Genomic DNA, 17537 nt, shown 5'->3' with positions numbered 1-17537 from the left:
AAAACAATTGAATTCATGAGAAGAATTTTACTAAAATTTTTGAAAATAATTGAATTCCTAATTGAAATTTTATTATTTATGAAAATAATTCAATGTTTTCGTAGAATAGTATCAAAAATTCTTTTTAATAATTTAAATGTTTTTATAAATCTTATGAAAATGGTAAATATTGAAAATTATAGAATTGCGAAAAACTTTTGAAAATAATTGAAATTTTGCAAAAGAATTTTATTTAACATTTTGAAAATAATTGAATTTTTCTCGAACAATTTTGCTATTTGTATTAAAGATACTTGAATTCTTGATGAGATATTTGTTAAAATTTTTAAAAATAATTGAATTTCTTGGAAGAGTTTGATTAATTTTGAAAATAATTGAATTCTTGTGATGAATATTGTTGTTTATGAAAATATTTGAATTTTGCAAAGAATTTTATTAAAATTCCTAAAAATAATTAAAGGTCCGTGAATTATTTTTTTTTTTCATGAAAATAATTGAATTCTTGCAACGAATTTTATTACTTTTTTTTTTAAATCAAATCTTTTGATAGATTATATGAAAATACTAAATATTGAAAATTATTAAATTGCGAAAAACTTTTGAAAATAATTGAAATTTTGCAAAAGAATTTTATTTTAATTTTTGACAATAATTGAATTCTTGTGACGAATATTGATATTTATCAAAATAATTGAATTTTGGAAAAGAATTTTATTAAAATTCCTTATAGAATAATTGATTTTATGGGAAGAATTTATGCGATTTTGTTGTTTATCAAGTTAATTGAATTCTTTTGCAGAATTACTTAAAAATTATTGAAAATCATTGATTTCCTCTGCGACGAAAAAAATAGGGTAAATTTTCAAAAAAGGGTACGTTTAGGGGCCAAAATTAAAAAAGGGGACTTTTATGGAAATAGGGGACAGACTGTGAAGCCTGACATTTGCAGGAAGCAAAAATACCCTTTTTGACTTCAATCATATAAGACACCAATTAAGAGTGTACTTTACACATTAATTGACAAAATTATTTCGCGCCAAATAGAATCATTCACATGAATTGGAGAAGGAAAGCAAAATCCTCAAAGCAAGAAGTGTATTATGTTTATGCTTACGCATATAGACGAAAAGCATATTGCAAAGCATCGCAACGCTCGTGTACCTAGGGGTGAATGCGCAAGAATGATTCCATTGTGCCACGATTTTACGATTTTACGAGTTGCGCTTAAAGCCTGTCATTACGGCGTCTGCGGTTACTGCATGCGAACAACTACGAAGAAATTCTCAATGATTTACTACTCAATATTGTGAATTTATATTCCATAAGACTAACGTGTCTATTTTCACTTATGCAAGCCCTCAAGCAACAACAAATGTTCTGTTTACATCGTTTTTAAATAATATTTTATGCATTAAAGAAAGTCAATTAGCTGAAAAGAACCTTTTTTTGCTCTTTACGCTTTGCCAAACATCAGCAATTTTACATCTAGTAGGTATATGTGGATTCAACAGTGCGAAGAAGAAGCACTCAACTTGAACGTAACTAATATAATTAAACAAGTGTAAATACTGACACTATTGTTGTAAATACCATTTACCTATTGTATACACCTATTGTAGTAAAAACATTGTCTAAATTTATATTCAGACAATGTTAGTCTGATCAAAAATTATGATAGTCGGACTTTGTTGTTTGTAAGTTAATTATTGTACTAAATATTAATTATCATACTTAATGATACCGATTATCGTTACAATTAATAACCAATCAACAATAATTACTATCTGATAATTCTAATGCTATTACAACTGAAGTAGCTGGTGACGGATGTACAATTTGGAAAGGTTTTTCAGATTTCTTGGTGACAAAAAGGAATTTTTGTTCGACAATGTAATCTAATTAGGTTATAGATTGTTTTAATTGAGTCTGATATAGGGTCGTTTACAAAACACTGTCAAGTGATGAAATATATTACAATAATCATCATCAACATAAGTATGTCTACAATTTGGATGATTATTTAAATTTTTTAAAAGAATTTCCAATATTCATAATTTTTAGATTCAGAATTATTTTACAACCATGCGAAAATTCCTATAAACTATATTGTAGATTAGAGTTGATTCGCTGACTGCAATAAGCATGTATATCTATACTTATAGAATTCAACTTTTGAGAGCGTCGCGTAATAATTTCAATTCAATTATTATTTTCTAGAATTTCCAACTAAAATTCTTCTTTAAATCAATTACTTTCAATAATTTTTGAAAAAGTTCTTTGAGAATTTTCAAATTCATTTGTTTACAATACAATTTTACGAAATTTCAATTATTCGGAAATTCTTCATAATTAATCCTTTCGTGCCTCCGGGACAATTTTGTCCCACTTAGAAAAATTTATGTTATTCTTATAAAAGTCAACCAATTAATTTGCGGTAAATTTCTTTCTATTCCAAATGGCCGCTGCTACAATTTAAAAAAAATAATAAATTACGTAGTACGATTGTAATTATTATAAACAATAGGTAAAATATTGATAAGAAAATATCGAAATCTAATTTTTCAAAATTTCATTAAATTCGCTTAAAACTTTTTAATCAGGGGTTTTCGGGGTCGCTGATTACGAATCTAAAGTTAGGTTTTCAAAATTTAAAATGGTGGACTTTTCAAATCTGCTCAAATTCGCTTAAAACTTGTTATTCGCGGTTTCTCGGGGTCAGTATTTTGAATTTTTTATATCTGACTTCAGATTCGTAATCATGCAGTGATCCCGAAAACCCCCGAGTAACAATAAGTTTTATGAAAATTTGAGCAATTTTAAAAAAAATTTCCGCCATATTGGATCCGCCATTTTGAATTTTCAAAATTTTGAAAATCTGACTTCAAATTCATAATCAGCGACTCCAAAGAACCCTGATTAATAAGTTTCAACAAAATCAAATCGCTGGGTTTCTCGGTGCCACGAAAGGGTTAATTAAATGTTAGAAAATAAAAACATTCAATAATTTCAAAAAAAAAATTAAATTAAATTAAATAATTGAATTAAATAATTGAATGTTTCTTAAAATAGAATTTTTTCGACGAATTTTAATAAACTTTTTAATAATAATTGCTTTTTTCGAGGAATTCAATAAAATTTGAAATCAAAAATAATTGAAATTCTGCGATGAATTTGATTATTTATGAAAATAATTGAATTTCTAAAAAGAATTTTATTATTTTTGAAATAATTAAATCCCTGTAAAAAATTATATTATTCATGAAAATAATTAAATTATTGCGAACAAATTCACAAAAAATTTGTAAATAATAAATTTAATTTCAATGAAATTTTTATTATTTATGAAAATAATTTAATGTTTAAGTAGAATTTTATCAAAATATTTAAGTAACTATCTGAATTTATTTGGAAAATTTTGGAAAACAATTGAAATATTGCTAAGAATTTTATTTAAATTTTTGAAAATATTTGAATTTAGAAGAAGAATTTATTTATTTATAAAGATATAACTGAATTTTTGATGAGAATTTAAAACAATTTTTTAACATAATTGAATTTCTGCAATTATTTGTAATTTCTCCAAAATTTAACTTTTTTTTAGTGTTTTTATTAAAAAAAATTTAGTTCAAAACAGTAAGGTCCCTGAAGTTAGCGTCGACGCTAAGCGTCGAAAAAAGTTTTTTTCGTATAAAAATGAAAAGAATAAAACTAGATTTGTTTTTTTTTTTTAAAGTACACGGAACTTATTTTTAATTTACGAGGTGAATAAAAGAATTGAAATTAGTACCAATTTCGACTAAAAACCCCTCGAAAAATAGTTTTCGATGCTGAGCCTCGTCGCTATAAACTTATCAGGGACCTTAGTGTTTTTCACTAAAATTTTTTAATAAATCCATTATTTTTAATAATTAATTAAATACATTCTAAATTCAAGAAAAATATATTTAAATATAGGCGCAAAGAATATTCCCCACTTAAATTTAGTGGAAATATTCTTACAATAAGAATAATATTTTTGGCGCCTATTTAAGTATAGATATTTTCTTAAATTTAGAATGTAATTTTTTTAGTGTAGTACTATTAATAAAAATCCCTGACTTTTTCCTGACTAATTTTACTGTTCTTGATTTCTCTGACTTGTGGCAATCCTGTTAAATCATTTTGTAAATAGTTTACCATTTGGTGCATCCTCGCAGTGTTATAGTAGTCCAGATTCGGCATTTGGCTGATTATGTAAGAGATCTTGAAAGAATTCCTCCACTCGCGTAAACAAAAGAAAAAATGATTTTAATTTTTTACAAACGCCGGTTCATCTTTCAAGAGCACTGAAAACGATTTCTTAAAAGTCTGCGCACTTATCACGTATCACTGGTCGTATTAAAAAAATATCTATTTGATTATTTCCACTATTGCACCTCAATAAAACTATGTTCGTAGTTCCTTTTTCAATTTCAACTATATATCTATGAAAAAGAATTCTTGTCGTTAACTTTCACCCTTCAATCAAACAGCTGTTAAAAAGTCAAACACCAAAAAAAAATTCACCGACGGAATAATAGGTCACTTATTGTATTTCGCAAGACACTTTTTCAAGAAATTCAAAAGGTTATCCAAGATCTACTTGACCCAAAATCGAGGGTCGATGCGTTGCAAGGCCCCCAGGGAATTATTGCGACTTGGACCCGAGATATATTTCAAAGTTGCAAGCAGGATATTGTTTCCGATATCTCGTCTTTTGTGTATGGATTCCTCTAACCGTCGTACAGGAAGACTCGAGGGTTACTGCGCCCGCGGGGCCTTAGCTACCAGAAAGACGCGAGGAGAACGCGAGGGGGAACTGGGAGCGGCCTTAAGGCCCTGATAGTTGAAAGCACCTCGCGCATTGGCCGCGAACACTCGAGGAGTGTCCAATGGGGCCTCGACTCGCGGGGCCCTGGCAACGCCCACTCTTCCTCCCTATTGGTCCAGATCACCACCGTCTTTAGATAAACCGTCAGATAACCTTTGGGTTATTTGAATTTTATTTCAAAGATAAAGGATTTCATTCTCTGGATTCTGCTGGAGCGATAACACTACTCTCGATGGGGTCAGGAAAAATGAATCGAAAAACTTTCGAATAACGATTTTTTGATATGATTGATTGATTTAATATTTTTAAAAATGGGGTAAATGGGTTTAATTTTAAAATTAATTAATTAAAAGTAAAATTATTCCGGAGGAGGAATTGTTTTATCGATGGAAGAGAGAATTCAGTTTTGAAATGTGAATATACACGTTTAAGCAAGGCTACTTTCTGTTTGTGGTATGACCATCTGACGGACGCTACCCTCCGCGTTTAAATGGGGTCCATTGCACTGAAACCCCGTCGCATACAAGTGAACGACCCTTCCCTGAGGGGTGGTGCCTCCAGGGTGGATTCTCGATTGGCTGACTAGACAAGAAACGAATCAATGAAATTCCTAATCGTATGTCGACAATAAGCCACTCCTTTTCGGATTTATTTTTCCTTAAGGTATCAGAAGTAACACCGAGAGACTGTTTGCTCTAGTTTCTCAGTCTTATTTTTGGTCAATGATTAAGTGGTATGTGATAAAAGTGAATGGACATCAAAGTTATAGTGGAAACAAATATGTTTGAAATATTCTAACAAGTTTTATTAATTTTAGAGTCCTAATTTGAATGAAAATTTATTTAATTCTACAGCTGGAAGACTATCAAATATCAAGTGAATATTATTATTTCTAATAAAAAAATCATTAACCACTAAACTGTTAATTTAAACAACAGGCAAAGTATGGGCAACGACTAGAATCAATTGTTATGAAATGTTTTACTTTTTATACAAATTTTTCTCATTTTACGAAGCATGAGAAGAGTCTGACAAAGTGTGGGCAACCGGCTAAAATCAATTTTTATGAAATGTTTTGCTTTTTATACCAATTTTTTTCATTTTACGAAGCAAGAGAAGAGTCTGTCAAAGTATGGGCAAAGGCTAGAATGAATTTTTGCAAAGTTTTTGCGTTTTTAAAAAATTTGGTTTTTTCTCAAAGTATGGGAAGAGTTTGGCGAAGTATAAAGAAACTGCTAAAATCAATTTTCGTGCCAATTTTCAATTTTTTAATTTTAACGAATAGTTTTCATCTTTTGATAAGTATGGGAGAAATCTGTTAAAGTTTTGGCAACAGCTAATACAATTTTTTTGCAAAATTTTAAAGAATATTTTTCATTCTTAAAAGAATGGGCAAAATCATGTAAAGGGTTATCATCAATTTTTCCGAAATTTTTTACTTTTCCACCAAAATTTATAAATTTTTGTAAAATGGGAATAGTTTAGTAAAGTATCATAAAATCAATCATATTTTGAAAAATTCATAAATTTTGGTGGAAAAGTAAAAAATTTCGGAAAAATTGATTTTGGCCGTTGCTCATATACTTTGACAAATTCTTCCCATATTTCGGAAAATTAATAAAATTGAATAGAACATTAATTTTCGCAGAGAAATTCAATTATATAGTATTTTTAAAAAAAATTCGAAAAAGTCAATTATTTAACAAAATTTTTATGTAATTCTTCATAATAATTCATTTACTTTCACTAATAATAACATTTTTCTTATAGAAATTCAATTATTTAAAAAACTTTAAAAAAAATTTTTAATAATAGAAAAATTCAATTATTTTTATAAATAAAATTTTCCACAACAATTCAATTATTTAAAATAAAATTTTCGTAATATTTATTATATTTCGAAAAAATTAATTATAAACAATGTTTATAAAATTCTTATGAAAAATTCAATTATTTTCAAAAACATCAAAATTTTTCACAGGAAATTGAATTCTTTTTAAACGTTATAATGAAATTTTTTGCAATAATTCAATTATTTTCATAAATAATAAAATTCTTCTCAGGAATTCAATTATTTTGTAAAATTTTAATAAAATTCGTTGTTAAGAATTCAATTATTTTCATATATAATAATACTCATCGAAGAATTTCAATTATTTTTAATACTTAGAAATTTTTAATACTATTTTAAATTAATTAATCGAAAAATTCAATTATTTTCACAAAGAAAGTTTCCAATTATTTTTGAAAATTTTAATAAAATTCTTAGCAACCATTTAATTATATTTATAAATAATAAAATTCATCGCAGGATTTCAATTATATTTTCAATAAATATGTATTTTATAGGAATTGCTCAGAAAATGTAATAATTCTTTAAAATTTAATTTCAATTCCTCGAAGAAATCAACTATTTCCAAATCTTTTAATAAAATTATCCAAAAGAAATCAATTATTTTAAATACAATTTTAATTAAATTTTTTAAAAATAATTTAATTATTCTTTTCGATTTTAATAAAATTCTTCCTAATAATTCATTTATTTACATAAATAATTAATTCTTCAAAAGAATTCAATTATGTTGATAAATAACAAAATTATTCCAGAAAATCCAATTATTTTTAGTCATTTTAATAAAATTCTTATTGCAAAATTGAATTATTTTTAGAAGGAATAAATTTCTTCTTGAAAATTCAATTATTTTCAAAATAAAATTCAATTATTTAAAAAAATTTTTCTTAATATTCAATTATTTTCAATATTCTACTATTTTAATAAAATTTCTTAAAATAATTCATTATATTAAACAAAAAGTTTGATAAAATTCTACACAAACATTCAATTATTAACCAAAAAAATAAAAATTTCACAGGAAATCAATTATTTAAAATAGATGTAGATCAATTATTTCAATTATTCCGACGAAGTTAATTATTTTCATAAATAATAATATTCTTATTCTTAAGAATTCAATTAATTTCAAAAGTATATAAAAATTCAATTATTTTCAAAAATTTCAATAAAATTCATTGCAAAATTTCAATTATTCTCAAAAATTTTTCTTAATTCAATTATTATTTTAATAAAATTTCCCAAATGAATTCAATTATTTAAAAACAATTTTGACAAAATTCTACACGAATATCAATTTTTTTAAACTTTTTTATAAAATTCTTGGCAATAATTCTATATTTAAAAAAAATTTGTAAAAATATTCGTAAGAATTGAATTATTTTTATGAATAATAAAAATTTCTCAGGAATTCAATTACCTACTTAAATTAGAATTTGCATAAAATTATTCGAAAGTAATCAATATTATTTAAAAGATTTCTAAAATTCTTCGCAAGAATTAAATTCAATTTATTAGCAGGATAATAAAGATGTAAATATTCTTGATAGAAATTAGAAAAAAGTCAGGAAAATAAAATATATGGAATGTAATTTTTTTCTGTTTTGTGAAGTGTCTAAAACGAGTTTTTTGGTCATCAAGTTTAATTTTTCAATAGCTACATTATTTATACTACTTTTTTTAGTTTGAAAGCTAGTACTTTTTGCTACTTTTTTAAAATTAATTATCGAATGCGAAGTCTGTCTATGTTTCGGAAAATTAATAAACTTGAATAGAAATGTAAAAAATTTAACAAAAATTGATTGGATAATGCCCGCATTCTTTGCCAAAGTATTTCCCTAGTTTGGAAAATGTATAAAATTTGTACGAATAATTACGAAAATTCTCAAAAATTAATTTTAGCCGTGGCCCATACTTTATTGCCAAACTCTTTCTATATGTTTCTGAAAATTTATAAACTTGAATAGAAATGTAAAAGATTTATCAAAAATTGATTTCAGTCTTTGCCTATATTCTTTGCCAGAGTCTTATATTTCCCTTGTTTGGAAATTGTATAAAATTGAAAAGAAAAATAAAATATTTTGGAAAAATTGAGTCTAGTTGTTACCCATATACTTTGGCAGATTTTTCCCATAATTAATAGTTTATCTTATAACTAAAATTAGGTATTCATTTATTTAGAGGTGTTAAAACGAGAAACAATAAAAGTATCTCCCTATGTTTTTCAGTGTAATTAACAAAGAAAGATTGAAGAGCTTTTGCAAAAGTTAGGGAGGAGGATCCCTGCAATTTGTTGAGTATAAGTTTGAGTAAAAATTGTTGGTGACTGTATAAAACAAAGCAAATCGAAGAAATAAAATGTAAGAGAAGGAGGAATCAAAGGGTATTGTTTGGTATTGTTTGTAAGTATTGTTTGGGACATTAGTTCGACCAAAGTTTAATTTGGAAACCAAAATAACAATCCTAGAATTCAAATATTCTAATTCAAAGTACTCCAGTTGTATTTTTTTGTGGAAGTAAATCAAAATTGTAAACAGATGAACTCAAGTTAGAAGTAGATGCATTTCTTGAATAGTTCAACCCCTTTGCTTGTTGCAATTTTTCACAAAAGATATAAATAATTTCAAGAACACTATTAGTACAGAACTAGTTCTGTACTATACATCAATCGATACTAAAGAGATATTATATCATTTGGATCATCAAAAATGGGGGTAAATTCACACACAAGAATGAAAATGAAAACAATGCGAACTATGAGAAATAGCCAGTGATGTGAAAGCGAATAAGGTGGCCCGTGCAAAGGCGCGAAAAGAATTTTGTCGATGAAATTGCTTTTACGAAGAATTTTTGAATTGGTTATCCGAACGCAGCAGTTTAGTTCAGATCGTGATGGCCTAGGGCGTACACGCGAGCTTACAAGAAAATTTGCGATTGACCTTAGCGAAACTTTAAGGGGGATTCTTTTAACGAGCAGGTCGCCACTGAACCTGACAACTGCAGGCGAACTGAACTCCCTTTCTCTCTTTGATTCTTTTCTCAAAATCGAAAAATATATATAAACTCGTATTTGAGAAATATTGTTCGCACGTGCTTTCAAAAAAGTATTCTAATTTATTAGTCTTTTGTAAAATCTTTTTGTTGTATAATAAACGATGAGTATATACTATCTACATTATGTAATTCTCATTATTACAGATTTGACGCTGTAACTATGACATTATAATTTATTGTTGCCTTCAATCCGTCATTTGATGATAAGTTCAATTTGTCAACGCAGATATTATTTTTTATCCTTTTTCGAATTTCTTTATTAGTTTTTTCTTTTCTCTAGGGTTTTACTCAGAATCTTCCCAAGTATTAGTTCCCACGCGAAACAAAGATCTTCCGAGAAGCGTACCTACTTTAAATTTTTTTAGTTGAATATCCCGAAGCTTTCGCAGGGAACTTAGGAAAAGCTTCTAACATTCCATCTTCGTCTCAACTCTCAAAGAAAGGTTCCACTTGAATCTTGAAATGAAGCATTAAGGGTGCTTCCCTTCCTGTGGAAGCTTCCTATGATGGATATTTGTTGATTAAAGAAACCTTTCCATAAATTTTCAAATTCAGCTCTAAAGTATATCAGAAATTGAAGTAATAATTTTACTCAATATTAGTGAAATTTCACAAATTGTTGATTGAATTTTACTAATTAGTACAGCATTCTATACTAACAATTGGTAGAAATATGTTGTTAAAAGTTACTAAAGCATTTTCACTAATTCAGATTTAGTAAATTAGAAAATAGCAATTAGGGAAATTCTATTAAAAAAATAGTAAAATGTGACTAACAATTAGTAATATTCTACCATTTGAAAAGGGGTAAAACAGGGCTCGAACTTGGTTCGTAAATCCCGTAAAGGTCCGTAAATCTGCTTGAAGTCCGTAAAAGTCAGTTTTCTTTAAAAAAAAAGGTCCGTAAAGTCCGTAATTTCATTGAGAAAAGACGGAAAGTTCGTAAATTGTACGATATAATTTAGAGAATTTTAGAAAAATTACAAATGCAGAAACTCAATAATTTTCAAAAATAATGCAATTTTTCGCAGAAATTCAATTATTTTCAACAATTTTTTTAAATTCTCGTCCAAATTTCAATTATCTTTATAAATCATAAAACTATTCTCCAAAATTCAATTACTTTAAACATTATTTTAAAATTATTGTCACAATTTCAATTATTTTCATAAATCATAAAACTCTCCTCCAAAATTACATGTTTTCAAAATTTTTTTAAAATCCTTGTCAAAAATTTCAATTATTTTCAAAAATTTTAATAAAATTGCCGTCAAAATTTAATTTATCTTTATAAATCATAAAACTCTCCTCCAAAATTCAATTGTTATCAAACATTTTTATAAAATCCTTGACAAAATTTTAATTATTTTCAAAAATTTTAATAAAATTTTTGTCAAAATTTTAACTGTCTTTATAAGTCATAAAATTCTCCTCCAAAATTCAATTATTTTCAAATTTTTTTATAAAATGCTCGTTAAATTTCAATTATTTTTATCAATCATAAAATTCTCCTCGAAAATTCAATTATTTTAAAAATTTTTTATACAAATTCTCGTTAAATTTCAATGATCTATATCAATCATAAAATTCTCCTCCAAAATTCAATTATTTTCAAAAATTTGTATAAAATTCTTGTCAAAATTTCAATTATTTTCAATAATTTTCCTCATTTTAATAAATTTTTAATATCTACTATTTTAATAAACTTTTCCAAAATATTTTCTATATCAATCATAAAATTCCCCTCCAAAATTCAATTATTTTCAAAAATTTATATAAAATCCTTGTCACAATTTCAATTATTTTCAAAAATTTTAATAAAATTCTCGTCAAAATTTCAATTATTTTTATCAATCATAAAATTCTCCTCCAAAATTCAATTATTTTCAAAAATTTGTATAAAATTCTTGTCATAATTTGAATTATTTTCAAAAAATTTAATAAAATACTCGTGAAAATTTCAATTATCTTTATAAATCATAAAACTCTTCTCCAAAATTCAATTACTTTAAAAATATTTTTTTTTAAAATTATCTTGGCAATTTCAATTATTTTTATAAATCATTATACTTTCCTTCAAAATTTATTTATTTTTAAAATTTTTTATAAAATTCTCGTTAAATTTCAATTATTTTTATAAATCATAAAACTCTTCTCAAAAATTCAATTACTTTAAAAAATTGTAATAAAATTTTCGTCAAAATTTCAATTATCTTTGTAAATCATAAAACTCTTCACCAAAATTCAATTACTTTAGACATTTTTTTTAAATTATCGTCAAAATTTTAATTTATTAATATTTTTCACAAAAATTATATATTAAAAAACAATAAAATTCTTCTTAGGGATTCAATTATTTTCACAAATAATAAAACTCATCGCAGAATTTCAATTATTTTTAATTTAATTTTAATTGAATTTCTCGAAAAATGTAATTATTCTTAAAAATGTTATTAAAATTCGTCAAAAGAATTCAATTATTAAAAAATTTGTTGACAAAATTCTTTATGGGAATTTAATTCAATTATTCAATAAATTATTTATTTGCATATTATTTGTGTAATTTAAATAATTGAATTCTAATAGAATTTTTTAATAAAAATTGATTTAAAAATGAATTTTAGTTAAAATTTTAGATAATAATTAAATATTAAAAACAATGTAGCGTGAATTTTTAGAAATATGTAATTGAATTTTGAAATTAATTTTTTTGAAACAAATTGGATTTTTTTATATTATTTGAAGTTTTTATTTTCTAATATATATTTTATTGAAGAATTTACAAATAATTAAAATTTCGTATAATTAAATATTGTAAGCAAATGGAAGGATTTGAAAATTGTCAAAGAACTTTTTCGAAAATTATTGAAAATAATTCGATTTAAAGAAGAATTTTTGTTAAAAATTCTTGAAAATAATAATTGAATTGATATTGATTTTACCACTCGGTCATCTTCAATTATTATATAAAACATGAAGAAATCGATTACTCCGAGTCGAAGACTCGGACTTATCGATATCTTCATGTTTTATTGAATTAGGAAAAATTGAATTTATATTTTTAAGTAAAATGTTCTCTAATTTGACTCGGACTATGGTTAAATTTTTGTCACTAATAATAATTGGTCCGTAAAGTCCGTATTTTTAAATAATTTACTGGTTCTAGCCCTATGGGGTAAAGTCGTCTATGAAATAATAATAATTAATTAAGTATAATTTTTTCTCAGTCCAGTAATATTTTTCTTGTATATTGAAAGTAATTAATTTTTTAGTAATTATTTTTTTTTAAATTAAATTAAAAATTGTTTCATCAATTTCCCGGGAATTTAACGGGAGCGTCTCCTGGTAATTCCCCGGGATCACTCTATAGGGAACATTTTCATGTGGACTTTACATGTTTGTGTTATAAATAAACAGATAGTTGTTGGCATTAATGAACAATAGACTTCACTTTCTGCCGCTCATTATTTTTATTGATATACACAGAAAACTCGAGTTGGGTGTATATTCAAGAAGATCTCATGGTTCAGCATTACTGAATATCTTGCTGGTTAAAAATTTCGTCTTCAACAGAGTGAAGAAAATAAAGTCCCTTCGTGGAAACTATAATTCTCTTTCGATGAAATGTAATTTTATATATATACAGTTTAGAACTCTCACGTTTATGGCATTATCATCGAATCCACAATTTGTATGAAACCTTAACATAAAGTCGATACACATCTCTGTGCTCCATTTGTTTGTATGTTTTTTGAGCCATTAAAGAACGGGGGGAAAGGTATTATCAAGTATCTTTAAATTCCAGGAATATTAAGTTTTTACGTACACATTATATACATTGTGGGTACATAAGAAACGTAAAGATACTTGTAATCATGATAATTGCGTTTTATTTTTTACATTCGATTTGTAAGAATTAAAAAATGTAAATAATGATTAACAATCACTGGTGGCTCAGAACGGAAGCATAACCAACAGATGGACTAATATTAAGAGGAGTGAAACGGTAGCTACGCCTATTTTTTTTGTCTTCTAGGGAGATGAGAATATTTTGATTTTGAATGTGTTTCAGGGCGTAACCAAAAAGGTAGGCAGGCAGTAAAACAGGTAGGTAGATAGGTATGGTGTAAGCTATCTTATTGATCTGGTAGCCCGGGGCGTGTCATCCTAGGCTGTTTGGCCGCAAGGAGGACCGCAGCTAACCCTAAAGCATAGGGTATCGCGGCTGCGGCGCATGCGCTCGTGTCCTGCTTCCTCTCTGCCTCGGGGGTTGACTTCCAATCACCGGGAGCTAGAAAACCTCCCCGTCCTTTAGGGAATCCTTAAGATTCCCAGATATAAATCAAATTCTCAAAAAGTTTTGTAATTTTCAACAAACATACCCTTATGGGACAAAGTATCGGATCAAGTGTTTGGAATCAGTATTCGATTAAGAACTAATTTCATTAATGGAATAAGTATTCTATTCGATTAATTACTCACTGAAAAACACAGGGACTTAATTTTGTTGTTCCTCGTTTCAACACCTCATGAACATCTAATTTCAGAAATGCACTAAGTTTGTATTTAGTAACACGTATTTTTCTCTCGATGGAAAGTTTAATAGGCAGATTTATGAAACCCCTATGGGTTCACCAATTTCAACCTTTGTTTCCGATTTCCGATGTTGTTATGGATGATCTTGAAACTGTTTGTCTTGAAATATTGAAAGAAAAACATAATTGTCTCCCTCTGTTCTATTATAGATATGTAGATGACACAATGTTAGCTGTAAGAAAAGAACATGTCACTCTTCTCATTGCCACGTTCAATTTATAGAATCAAAAATTACAGTTTACTATAGAAATATAAAAAAACAATTCCATTAATTTTCTTAACTTAACACTTATTAGAGAAAATGACCATGTAATCAATGATTGGTATCAATAACCGTAACCAAATTCTTCCGACAGACTTATTAATTATTTTTCAGATCATCCAACTCAACAAAAAAATAATATTGTGTACAATCTAGTTGATAGAGCCATTTCATTGTCCAATAAAAAGATTCCAGTTTGACAACTTGAAGAAAGTTAAAACAATTCTAAAAAACAATAATTATCCTTTAGATTTTATTGAAAAACATATTACCATTAGAATAAGCAAGTTAAAATTTTCTAACGAGAATAATAAAAATGAAAATAGAGTCAATATTTATAGTCAAATCCCGGAAGTTTCTTTACCTTTTAACGAAAAATATTTCTTTAAGTTGGCAAATGTTCTTAGGGAGTTTAATTGTACTTCTATTTCCATTGTAAACAAAAACTAGTTCAATTGTAAAATTAGGAAAAAATATAACTAAAAAATGGGATAGAACGAATGTCGTATAGAAATTTGATTGTAAAGACTGCCCAGCAACATATATATAGGTGAGACAATGCAATCAATTATAAATTCGCATCAACGAACATAAAAAAGTGAACGGTAATTCTGTGGTTTAAATTTTAATCACGATTTTGACTGGCAAAATGCAAAAATATTTGAATTTATCTATTTAATAAATTTCTATCCTGATAAGGTTGTCAAACCCTAGCCAACGAAACGTCGCTTTTTTAACGACACACTTTTGAATTTCATTCAAATCTTACCTTTCCAAGATCATATATATTATCAACATTAACAAAACTGTAAAAGGATCCACAACTTACTAACCTTGGTATTTTCACCACTTTTTGAACTAATAATATTGAAAAGGGTCTTCAAATTAACACTATTTATGCTGATGTGTCAAAGACATTAGATACCCGAGTCGAAATTTAGAGTCGACTCAGAGTCCGTTAAGACCTGCTTCATGGAGAACCTATAAGAACCTCCCGAGTCGAAATTTAGAGTCGACTCAGAGTCCGTTAAGACCTGCTTCATGGAGAACCTATAAGAACCTGAAGAGGTTTTACTTACATTGTGATAGAATCGATTTAAGATCTCATAGAGTCTACATAAGACCGTTTTCGCTGTCTATTAGGCGTTAAGGAGGTCTTAATTTAAGACCTCTTTAGAGCATACTAACTACTACTGACTACAAAATTTAGAATTCGCGCATGCGCAAACAAGGAAAAAAGTACTGTTAATATTGAACAAAGCAATCCTATTTGTTTTATTAAATTTTTTGTTTTCTTGACAATTAGAATGTTTTATAAACACAACATTTTTTGGAATATTAATTGTATAACCAAGCTAACTGTCAGAACACCAAAAAAGTAATCATAACAACAAAATATAGGATTATTAATTTAATATAAACAATTCCTTTTCTTTAACTATATGATATGGTTAATATAGATTGCTGGTAACATTACCTGATTTTCTTATATATTTATAATTCCACATAATGATGAATTAACTGTATATAGTTGTTTTAATAAAACAATTTTTTCTTTTTTCTTGTATTTTAGCTATATTTAATAACATTTTACAAAAATAAACACAAAATTACATGAACAAATGATTCATTTATAATATAATAACATTAAACTCGGAACAAAAATATATATTTATTTTGTTATACATATATTTACACACACACATATATATAATTATTAACATTGAACTAATAATTACACTTAAAGTTTTTACTATATATCCAGTTTTTTTAAATATATACAAACTGCACTTTATAACATTTCACTTAAAGAACACAGGATAGAAAGAATAATTTTTTCTTTTTAAATAAAACAAAAACACTATTTTTTAGCACAACAATAAACACAAAGAATATTTATAATGAAAATAGATAAATAATTGTTTATTTATTAAAATATTAAATATTATTGTCCTGCCGAGCGCGGTTTAAGTACTTGTCTCTCAAATGCTAGAAAGCAACTGACGCTTCAAGGCATTTCTTTGAAAATATCTCTGAAAATCGAAGAAATTCCTAAATATGTCTCATAGGAATGTTTGGAAATTTTTTTGGTGATAAATATATATGAAAAAACTTGTACAGAAAAACGCATAGAATAGACGAGAAACCTTCATGGCTGGTCATCCTAAGTGAAACCAGATGTGTCAAATTCAGAACGAGAAAATATTTCTAAGGTTCTTGCTTAGGAATGAAAATATTTTACTATACATAAAATAATTTTTCTAAGAATATAGTTTTACTATATATTTATATTTTAAATATATATAAAAATCGCAATATTATAAATATTTAATATTATTACTATATAATACTTATTATATTATAATTTTAATATATTATATTAAAATAAACATAATATAATATTAATATTATTATATTAATTTTAAATATTATTATAAACATTAAAATCTAATTTTTTATAATCTACTGTAAACATCTTAATTTTTATCTAAACATTCAAAATATAATAATAAAATATTATTATATTACTAACAAAGAATTTTTTATACATGAAATTTATTCTTTCATTAATTTAATGTCAAAGCTAAATTTTTTTTTAATATTAAATTTTAGTCATTAAATGATACAATATATCACATTTTAATTCATAAAACTAAATATGTTCTTGCTCTCTAAATCTTAATTAGTAGAATTCTACTAAGAAATAGTAAAATTTTAGTAATTTTTAGTAGTTTTCATGGAAGACTTTTCCCCTTTTCAATTAGTAAAATATTACTAATTTTTAGTAACATTTTACTAATGTTTTAGTAGAATTCCACTAATTGAAAGTCACTTTTTCACTAAATGAATTAGTGAAATTGTTTTATCGATTAATAATAAAACAGTTCTACTAATTGTTAGTAGAATTCTACTAAGCAATTAGT

General features: G+C 26.0%; 1 protein-coding gene across 2 annotated transcripts in view; it reads right to left on the bottom strand.

The window, feature by feature from the left end:
- LOC122498634 (transcription factor AP-2-epsilon) overlaps positions 1-17537 on the bottom strand; it is a 376673-nt gene that overhangs the window by 220243 nt on the left and 138893 nt on the right. Inside the window, exon 1 of one of the 2 annotated variants that reach the window (XM_043606459.1) lies at positions 4177-4766. The exons of the other annotated variant lie outside the window; for it this stretch is intronic. Coding sequence (XP_043462394.1) covers positions 4177-4221 — 45 coding nt within the window. The 5' untranslated portion in view covers positions 4222-4766. Of the gene's footprint in view, positions 1-4176; positions 4767-17537 lie in introns of those variants that run through there. 2 annotated transcript variants of the gene reach the window in all.

This window comes from Leptopilina heterotoma, unplaced genomic scaffold, assembly GCF_015476425.1.
Source record: "Leptopilina heterotoma isolate Lh14 unplaced genomic scaffold, ASM1547642v1 Lhet_156, whole genome shotgun sequence".
Classification (NCBI taxonomy): domain Eukaryota; kingdom Metazoa; phylum Arthropoda; class Insecta; order Hymenoptera; family Figitidae; genus Leptopilina; species Leptopilina heterotoma.
The sequence above is the reverse complement of the archived record's forward strand: the minus strand, read 5'-3'. Positions and strand labels throughout refer to the sequence as shown.